Source organism: Malus domestica, chromosome 15 (assembly GCF_042453785.1).
Source record: "Malus domestica chromosome 15, GDT2T_hap1".
Lineage (NCBI taxonomy): Eukaryota > Viridiplantae > Streptophyta > Magnoliopsida > Rosales > Rosaceae > Malus > Malus domestica.
In genome coordinates, this window is record NC_091675.1 from 38621281 (window position 1) to 38632230 (window position 10950).

Sequence of the window (10950 nt, forward strand, 5' to 3'; positions counted from 1 at the left end):
CAACGCCTATTTGCTCGAACCCGCCAAGTTGAATCATTGGCGGCTAAAGTGATGAGTCTCAAACAGGAGATTAGAGGGCTCAAGCATGAGAATAAACAGTTGCACCGGCTCGCTCATGACTATGCTACAAACATGAAGAGGAAGCTTGACCAGATGAAGGAATCTGATGGTCAGATTTTACATGATCATCAGAGGTTTGTGGGTTTGTTCCAAAGGCATTTATTGCCTTCGTCTTCTAGGACTGTACCGCGTAATGAAGCTCCAAATGATCAACCTCCGATGCCTCCTTCTTCTAGGGTATTGTCCAGTACTGAGGCTCCGAATGATCCCCCTCCGGTGCCTTCCCTTTCTGGGGCTCTGCCGACTGCTGAGACTTCTCCTAAGCAACCTTTGTGAAGGCTCCCTCTTGTTTGTTTATTTTGACTCGTGTATATGTACATATTTGTAACTTCTTAGAGATATCAATAAATAAGCTTTGTTTCATTTCAACGTATTGTGTTAAATACACCAAAGCCTTCTTCACTAAGTTCTTTGAATTTTTCTTTTGTTGAAGCTTGTATGTTGAAGCTTTGTGAGTGGAGCATGTAGGTTGAGGTAGTGTTCCCTTCATTTCCCGAGTGGGGAAAACTTCTCGATTGGAGACTTGAAAAATCCAAGTCACTGAGTAGGGTCGGCTATATGAATCTTAGAACGCCATTGTGCTCGATCCTGTGTCATGTCCTCCGTTAGATCCAAGTACTCTAAGTCTTTTCTTAAAGTCTCTTCCAAAGTTTTCCTAGGTCTTCCTCTACCCCTTCGGCCCTGAACCTCTGTCTCGTAGTCGCATCTTCTAACCGGAGCGTCAGTAGGTCTTCTTTGCACATGTCCAAACCACCGTAACCGATTTTCTCTCAGTTTTCCTTCCATTTCGGCTACTCCTACTTTACCTCGGATATCCTCATTCCTAATCTTATCCTTTCTCGTGTGCCCACACATCCAACGAAGCATCCTCATCTCCGCTACACCCATTTTGTGTACGTGTTGGTGCTTCACCGCCCAACATTCTGTGCCATACAGCATCGCCGGCCTTATTGCCGTCCTATAAAATTTTCCCTTAAGCTTCAGTGGCATACGACGATCACACAACACGTCGGATGCACTCTTCCACTTCATCCATCTAGCTTGTATTCTATGGTTGAGATCTCCATCTAATTCTCCGTTCTTTTGCAAGATAGATCTTAGGTAACGAAAACGGTCGCTCTTTGGTATTTCCTGATCTCCGATCCTCACCCCTAACTCATTTTGGCCTCCATTTGTACTGAACTTGCACTCCATATATTCTGTCTTTGATCGGCTTAGACGAAGACCTTTAGATTCCAACACTTCTCTCCAAAGGTTAAGCTTCGCATTTACCCCTTCCTGAGTTTCATCTATCAACACTATATTGTCTACGAAAAGCATACACCAAGGAATATCATCTTGAATATGTCCTGTTAACTCATCCATTACCAACGCAAAAAGGTAAGGACTTAAGGATGAGCCTTGATGTAATCCTACAGTTATGGGGAAGCTTTCGGTTTGTCCTTCATGAGTTCTTACGGCAGTCTTTGCTCCTTCATACATATCCTTTATAGCTTGGATATATGCTACTCGTACTCCTTTCTTCTCTAAAATCCTCCAAAGAATGTCTCTTGGGACCCTATCATACGCTTTTTCCAAATCTATAAAGACCATGTGTAAATCCTTTTTCCCATCTCTATATCTTTCCATCAATCTTCGTAAGAGATAGATTGCCTCCATGGTTGAGCGCCCTGGCATGAACCCGAATTGGTTGTCCAAAACCCGTGTCTCTTGCCTCAATTTATGCTCAATGACTCTCTCCCAGAGCTTCATTGTATGACTCATTAGCTTAATACCCCTATAGTTCATGCAATTTTGTACGTCGCCCTTATTCTTGTAAATAGGCACCAAGGTGCTCTTTCGCCACTCATTTGGCATCTTCTTCGTTTTCAAAATCCTATTGAAAAGGTCAGTGAGCCATGCTATACCTGTCTCTCCCAAGGCTTTCCACACTTCAATCGGTATATCGTCTGGGCCCACTGCTTTTCTATGCTTCATCTTCTTCAAAGCTACAACAACTTCTTCCTTCCTGATTCGACGATAAAATGAGTAGTTTATACACTCTTCTGAGTTACTCAACTCCCCTAAAGGAGTACTCCTTTCATGTCCTTCACTGAAAAGATTATGAAAATAACCTCTCAATCTGTCTTTGACCGCGTTCTCTGTAGCAAGAACCTTTCCATCCTCATCCTTGATGCACCTCACTTGATTTAGGTCCCTTGTCTTCTTTTCCCTTACTCTAGCTAGTTTATAGATATCCAACTCTCCTTCTTTGGTATCTAGTCGCTTATACATATCGTCATAAGCCGCTAACTTAGCTTCTCTCACAGCTTTCTTCGCCTCTTGCTTCGCTCTTCTATACCTTTCACCATTTTCATCGGTCATATCCTTGTATAAGGCTTTACAACATTCCTTCTTAGCCTTCACCTTTGTTTGTACCTCCTCATTCCACTACCAAGATTCCTTTTGGTGTGGAGCAAAGCCCTTGGACTCTCATAATACCTCTTTTGCTACTTTTCGGATACAGCTAGCCATGGAATCCCACATTTGGCTAGCTTCCCCCTCTCTATCCCACACACACTGGGTGATTACTTGCTCTTTGAAAATGACTTGTTTTTCTCCTTTTAGATTCCACCATCTAGTCTTTGGGCACTTCCAAGTCTTGTTCTTTTTTCTCACTCTTTTGATATGTACATCCATCACCAACAAGCGATGTTGATTAGCCAAGCTCTCCCCCGGTATAACTTTGCAATCCTTACAAGTTATACGATCCCCTTTCCTCATTAGAAGAAAATCTATTTGTGTTTTTGACGACCCACTCTTGTAGGTGATCACATGTTCTTCTCTCTTCTTAAAGAAGGTGTTGGCTAAGAAGAGATCATATGCCATTGCAAAATCCAAGATAGCTTCCCCATCCTCATTTCTCTCCCCAAAACCATGGCCACTATGAAAACCTCCATAGTTGTCTGTCTCCCTGCCCACGTGTCCATTTAAATCTCCTCCTATAAATAACTTCTCCGTCTGAGCAATTCCTTGCACCAAGTCTCCAAGGTCTTCCCAAAATTTCTCCTTCGAACTCGTATCCAACCTTACTTGAGGTGCGTACGCACTAATCACATTGATGAGTTCTTGTCCTATTACAATCTTGATTGTCATGATTCTATCTCCTACCCTCTTGACATCTACAACATCTTGTGTCAAGGTCTTGTCCACAATGATGCCAATACCGTTTCTCGTTCTATTTGTGCCCGAATACCAAAGCTTAAACCCTGAGTTTTCTAGATCCTTTGCTTTAAGACCAACCCACTTAGTTTCTTGTAGGCACATAATATTTATCATTCTCCTCACCATAACTTCCACTACTTCCATAGATTTTCCCGTTAAGGTTCCTATATTCCACGTTCCTAAACGCATTCTACTCTCTTGAACTCTACCCTTCTGTCCTAGCTTCTTCACCATCCCCCGTCTAATAGGATCAAAGTACTTCTTTTGTGTGTCATGTGTAAAGTTGATAGGAGCATATGCTCCCAAACAACTTTGAGTGGAGTCGTTCGAAAAGAAGTTTCTATGGCCCCCTTGCTCATTTAACACTGCATCCGGGTGCCGATGGAGATACAGTGACCCTTGCTCACTTATCACTGTGCTCGGGCCACACAACGCGCCACTTACGGGTGACGTCCTAGCTTTAGCGCGATTTCGTTCTGGATTCATTGTCATAAGGATTCGACGTAACTGTGGAGTGCCGGCTGTCGACTACCTGACGCCCTCCCCCTCCTCCTTTATCCGGACTTGAGACCGGCAATGTAAGATAAACTTACATAGGCGGAGTTTATATCAACAGTTCACCCAAAATATAATAATTATCAATCGCCCTTGAAGTTCTCTAATAACAAATTAACAGCAAATCTTAAGCCTTCGTTGCATCATAACCTTGCATCAAACATGAACCATATCTGTGTGAACCGTGTAGTCGGTGAATTGATCATTGTCAATTCATCGGAATCGGTTACTGACATGGTCAAGTAATCGGTTCCGGCCAAATATAGCTGGGCTTGACCATGTCCAGCTCAAGTTTGTCCAATACTAACAAGAAAAAAAAGCAAACCAAAAAAGATAAAGTACATGACAAAGCATCCACAATAGCATACAAACTGGTAGAATAATTACCAACTTATTCTCACACTGCATAGAATTTGGGACGGTAAATAAGAAAATTTCATCTAATTTTCCAGCACACTCGAAATATATTCTTACCAGCTACAATATAAAATTGAAACCTTTTGAAATATTGTTCACGCGGCGGGTTTAGATACTTGAGACTCCTGCTGTTGTTTCCACTGCTCTGGTGTCAGAGCTTTCTTTATCGAGAGCGCATGAATCTCCTTCATCTCCTCTTCTAACGATGAATTTACCAGCCGATGCCTCTCCAGCAACCTCTTTCCTTCAAACTGCTCTGATACTATCTCAATAGCAAAGCTAGCACCACATCTGACAACCGCGGACATTAAATTAAATAAAAAGATGAGGGAGAAAATAAGCACTCAGAAATTTCATAAATTAAATGGGAATTGCACGAAGTAACTTACCCTCCAGATGTATCAATTACTTCCTGAAACACAAAAGTTTAAAAATAAATTAGAAACAAGAAATGCAAGAGTCACAAAGCATTTGGACAGAAATTTAAAAAAATAAAATAAAAATAAAAATGATTGCAATGCAAGTTTTTCCACAAAATCTTTTACAATAAAAAGCATAAGCCATGAAAGATGAAAAAATAATAACAGCAATCGGTTCTAAAGAACTGGATGAAGCACAGATTTCTCTATTTTTACTCCACTTTTTAACTTTTACAACTAGCAAACTGAAAATCTTAATTCAAGTGGTTGTTCTGCAGACCCGATTCCAGTGAGCATGCCAAAGTAGCTTAACCGCTCACAGTAATCCCTTTCAGTAAATAAAGCCTTGGATCATATGTTTACAAAAGCACCACACTGGCAGTAGCATTCACTAATTTGATTGTCAAGACCAAAATGTTGGAAAGAGAAATAATGGTCTGGTCAAACAATGATGTTAAGTACTGAAAAATCTAAGGGTTGCAAATTAATAGGGGCAAAGCATGCGTGGGAGGAACTTAAAAGCAACACACTGGCAGTAGCATTCACTAATTCGATTCTGCTTAGTTCAGTGGCTCGTCTGTGTATCATCATCTAAATGGAATGTCTGAATTGGAGAAATTTGACATGGCAAGGAAGATATAAAACTATAAGAGTAGTTTTGCTGAGTTTATGCTGCAGCAAAGAAAATTGAAACTATACTACAAGGCCAAAGAGTGTCCGTTGACCTAAGTTAATCAATCCACTCTATAAAAAATTCCATGTTTTCTACGTAGCAGCAATTCAAATAAAGAAAATACAATCAAATGCTTGAAATGTCTTTAAAATTGAAGTAGATTGAAGTAGGATTGCTGATGCACCAAAATTGTAACCTTGTAGGGTCTCTTATGTTTATAAATTAATAAAGGGAAGAGCAAATTAGACAAGCAACTATTACAGGTAAAGTATCTTAGCCAATATATGCCACTCCACACTGCATCTTACTTGACCAAATCTAGATTCATTTTATCAAAGCCTACGTAGTTTAGCACAACAATTACAGGACTTCTTGGGTGTCAACCGTGGATCAAGTTTGTGCATACATTTAGATGAATAGCACTACCCTTAATCAGATTGACCTCTTAAACGATCCTAACCGTAAAACAAGGTTGTGCAGCTTCAGCCATTGGAACACAATAGACAACTCTACCTAGCACAGCCATGAGCCATGAGAAGCGTTTCGAGCAACCGATACCAAAAATCCTCAACAATCCCTTCTTAATTTTCTCTTCTCACAGCATATAGGCATGTTGAACCGATCAAGTACATGTCGAAAACAATTCGAACCAATGTAAAACTGTTTAACATGTTTAAAATTCAATTACTATAAGATAATGGACCTACATAAAACCCTAGATTACCACAACACAAGTCCAATCCATCGCTAAAGAATATTAAAGAATCTAAGGTGAAGTGCTAATTGAAGTTCGCCTAATTAAAAACTAATCTAACGAGAACAGAAAGAAGCTTACGAGATGTGCAGGGTTCAGTTTTGACGTCAGTGAAGACTTCACTTGCTCCTTGGTCACTCCCATCTCTTCCTCTTCCTCCTTCTCTTTCTCTCTCTCTCTCCTAAGTTTTCTTTCGTTCACAACTCTGTCTCTGACTGAAGCGGCTTAAATCGGAGATTCTGCTTGGACGGCTGTATTTAAGGCCCACTCCCGAGCCCATACCCCCAGTGTCTCTTTCTCTCTCCTACATTTATATTTACCTTTCAATTATATATTGCATATGTATATTGCATATGTGTTGATATATTTTGTCAATATATATATATATATATATATATATATATATATATATTTATTTATTTGTTTATGCAATACGCAATTATGCTAGACTTGGCAATTTTTGACACGACACGGTGACACAACACGAAAACGACACGAAAATAACGGGTTTCGGGTCAACACGATAACTTATCGGGTCACTATCGGGTGACCCGTTAAGAACCCGTTAATAAGGGGTTCTTAACAGGTATACACGCGGGTAACACGTGGGTAACCCATTTCGATCCGTTAAGAAAAAAAATATTTTAATAATTTTAAAGTTTAATTACTATATTAAATATATAGTTTTGTATTATCGTTCTATATAAATTATAAAAAAAAAGTTTTAGTCATTATTTATTTTTATTATGAGAGTTCCTTATTATCATTACTAGGATAAATTTTACATAACATATTCTTGTCCAAAATTAAAATATACTAGTATAGTATTTGTATATGCAAGAACTAGGAAGACATACATACAAGTATGAAAAATGTGAAAGAATATATAAACACTTGTGATTTATCATTATTCCTCTACGAATAGATAATTGTTACACTTATATTATCGTTTAGAATTTTAAAATCCTTCAAACCCTCATGAATAATGTTTTTTATTTAAGGGCAAAATAAATAAAATTAATAATAATTATTGTAGAAGTGTAAAAATGTAAAAAGATATATATACAATCACTCATATATAAAAAAATGTAAATGCTTTAAATTAAATATCAAATTTATTCATTACATTCTTATAGGGTCGAAGAGTGTATATGTACAAAATCATCAAAATCGAAGCTAAAATAACCGTTAAATTGTAATTTTTCGTTTATAACCGTCGAAAACTTTTGTTCCATTTCGTAATCTCTGAATGTTTGTTTTTTACGATTTTTTAAGTTTGCAATCTCGGAATGTGTACAAATAAGTTTGACGGTTGGATCGTTGAAAAAAGTTTCGTAGAATGCATATTGCGTCAAAACGGTATATTAAACAAACACTTAGAGTTAATATTATACTTCTATTAAGTATAAAATAAGTTTTTGTGGTATCCACTAGTGTAAATACTTAAATTAAAGATCAAATTTATTCATTGCATTCTTATAGGGTCGAGGAGTGTATCTGTAAAAAATCATCAAAATCGGAGCTAAAATAACCGTTAAATTGTGATTTTTCGTTTATAATCGTTGAAAACCTTTGTTCCGTTACGTAATCTCTTAATGTTTGTTTTTTATGATTTTTTACATATGCGATCTTGGAATGTGTACAAATAAGTGTGACGGTTGGATCATTGAAATATTTTTTGTAGAATCCATATTGCGTCAAAACGATAGATTAAACAAACACTTGAAGTTAATATTATACTTTTATTAAGTATAAAATAAGTTTTTGTGGTATCCACTAGTATAAATACTTTAAATTAAAGATCAAATTTATTCATTACATTCTTATAGGGTTGAGGAGTGTATCTGTAAAAAATCATCAAAATCGGAGCTAAAATAACCGTTAAATTGTGATTTTTCGTTTATAATCGTCGAAAACTTTTGTTCCATTACATAATCTCTGAATGTTTGTTTTTTATGATTTTTTACGTATGCGATCTCGGAATGTGTACAAATAAGTTTGACGGTTGGATCATTGAAAAAAGTTTTGTAGAATGCATATTGCGTCAAAACAGTAGATTAAACAAACACTTAGAGTTAATATTATACTTCTATTAAGTATAAAATAAGTTTTTGTGGTATCCACTAGTGTAAATACTTTAAATTAAAGATCAAATTTATTCATTACATTCTTATAGGTCGAGGAGTCTATCTGTAAAAAATCATCAAAATCGGAGATAAAATAACCGTTAAATTGTGATTTTTCGTTTATAACCGTCGAAAACTTTTGTTCCATTACGTAATCTCTGAACGTTTTTTTTTTACGATTTTTTACGTATGCGATCTCGGAATGTGTACAAATAGGTTTGACGGTTGGATCGTTGAAAAAAGTTTCGTAGAATGCATATTGCGTCAAAACGGTAGATTAAACAAACACTTAGAGTTAATATTATACTTCTATTAAGTATAAAATAAGTTTTTGTAGTATCCACTAGTGTAAATACTTTAAATTAAAGATCAAATTTATTCATTACATTCTTATAGGGTCGAGGAGTGTATCTATAAAAAAATCATCAAAATCGGAGATAAAATAACCATTAAATTGTGATTTTTCGTTTATAACCATCGAAAGTTTTGTTCCATTACATAATCTCTGAATGTTTGTTTTTTATGATTTTTTACGTATGCGATCTCAGAATGTGTACAAATAAGCTTGATGGTTGAATCGTTGAAAAAAGTTTTGTATAATGCATATTGTGTCAAAACAGTAGATTAAATAAACACTTAGAGTTAATATTATACTTCTATTAAGTATAAAATAAGTTTTTGTGGTATCCACAAGTGTAAATAATTTAAATTAAAGATCAAATTTATTCATTACATTCTTATAGGGTTGAGGAGTGTATCTGTAAAAAATGATCAAAATCGGAGATAAAATAACCGTTAAATTGTGATTTTTCGTTTATAACCGTCGAAAAAATCATCAAAATCGGAGATAAAATAACCGTTAAATTGTGATTTTTCGTTTATAACCGTCGAAAACTTTTGTTCCATTACGTAATCTCTGAATGTTTGTTTTTTACGATTTTTTACGTATGCGATCTCGGAATGTGTACAAATAAGTTTGACGGTTGGATCGTTGAAAAAAGTTTTGTAGAATGCATATTGCGTCAAAACAGTAGATTAAACAAACACTTAGAGTTAATATTATACTTCTATTAAGTATAAAATAAGTTTTTGTGGTATCCACTATTGTAAATACTTTAAATTAAAGATCAAATTTATTCATTACATTCTTATAGGGTCGATGAGTGTATCTGTAAAAATTCATCAAAATCGGAGCTAAAATAACCGTTAAATTGTGATTTTTCGTTTATAACCGTCGAAAACTTTTGTTCCGTTACGTAATCTCAGAATGTTTGTTTTTTACGATTTTTTACGTATGCAATCTTGGAATGTGTACAAATAAGTTTGACGGTTGGATCGTTGAAAAAAGTTTTTGGACCGCCAACAATAGATAATTTTGTAGTAGTGAAACCTTAAATTTATTTAACCGTCGACTGTCATTTACGCTTTATTCTTCTTACTGAATTTCATTTTTAAAATTTTATTTTTTGAAAACATGATCATCTGGCGGATGTAAGATGATGATATCACGTTTCGATATTTATGAACTGAAATATGAGTCAATGTCATATAATTTGTAGAAACTTTATAAACATCAAGCAATATTTTCACTAACCGTAAAACTCTAAATATAATATCAACGATCCAAACCGTTCATCTACCTGCACCCTCTAATAGATCATGTTTTCAAAAAAGAAAATCTAAAAAAACGAAATTTGATGAGAACAATGAAGCATAAATGTAAACAACAATCAACAGTTAAATTTTGATCTATGAATTATATGATTATAGTGGCGAATTTCGAAGTTAAGCTCTTCATGAAAGTTATAAAGCTTGTCATTACGAGTGTTTATATATATTTTTCTATATTTTTTTACACTTCTACATTAATTAAAAAACTATTAAAGACTTTAGGTAAGCGAAAATATACTTAAAACAAAATTGTGTTTTTATGTTTTGGATGTGATAATATGGAATGTATATACTTATTTAGTATTATGTTTTTCATTTGATTATTTATTGGTTTAAAATATATTTTCCTTAACGGGTAACGGGTCGGGTCATATTACCTGTTAATATTATCGGGTTGATTTCGGATCGGGTTATTTTACCCGTTTATTTTAACGGGTGTTACACGACACGACCCGTTAAGATATCAGGTATGACACGAAAACGACACGAACACGGAAAACACAACACGAATGCCAAGTCTAAATTATGCTATGTGGAATTTGTGAGTCAAACAATCTCAATAAAATAGAAGCATGATTTTTTTTGGGTTCTGAAAACCCTAGAAATTTTGGAAAAGAATTTAAAATTTATGGGAAATTTTTCGTCTAAGCCACGAACTGAGTTTTTGACTGTTGCTAGACTTGCATGCTTGGGTTCCACACAATTGGGCCCGCAACCCTCCAAGCAACTGACAAACAATTTATTTGTTGGGCTTGTCCATCACCTCCAACCTATTAACTAGTCACTGATTGGGCTCAATTGGCCTGCGTTCCAATTGTAAGGCTTCGACTTGCTTTGCACGCTGGGCTTTTGTTCCTGGCCCAACCTTGAAAGCAGCTTTGCTGGGTTTAATTCACACCTGGGCCAAGTTGTTGGGCTGCCTACAGCAGCCTCACATGGCCCAACTTCCTACTGTAAGCTTGTAGCTTGCAGACGTTGAATAGGTTGCCCCGTATGGCTTGCCAAAACTAA

The 10950-nt window shown here is 36.0% G+C and overlaps 1 protein-coding gene across 1 annotated transcript; it reads right to left on the minus strand.

Moving 5' to 3' along the window:
- Window positions 1–4222: 4222 nt before the first annotated feature.
- Window positions 4223–6473, minus strand: LOC103416163 (protein BOLA2). Its single transcript, XM_008354418.4, has 3 exons — window positions 6224–6473; window positions 4686–4708; window positions 4223–4587 (listed from the first exon to the last, which is right to left on the minus strand). Exons 1-3 carry the CDS (start codon window positions 6284–6286, stop codon window positions 4392–4394), a joined length of 282 nt encoding a protein of 93 aa, XP_008352640.2. The 5' UTR covers window positions 6287–6473; the 3' UTR covers window positions 4223–4391.
- Between the last annotated feature and the right edge of the window lie 4477 nt (window positions 6474–10950).

What these genes read in the sequence shown, in the direction of transcription:
- LOC103416163 (XM_008354418.4), bottom strand. Translation starts at nt 6,286, where the DNA reads ATGGGAGTGACCAAGGAGCAAGTGAAGTCTTCACTGACGTCAAAACTG. An exon ending in AACTGAACCCTGCACATCTC is followed by an intron (nt 4,709 to 6,223) that starts GTAAGCTTCTTT and finishes TTTGTGTTTCAG; the next exon opens with GAAGTAATTGATACATCTGG. An exon ending in GTAATTGATACATCTGGAGG is followed by an intron (nt 4,588 to 4,685) that starts GTAAGTTACTTC and finishes CGCGGTTGTCAG; the next exon opens with ATGTGGTGCTAGCTTTGCTA.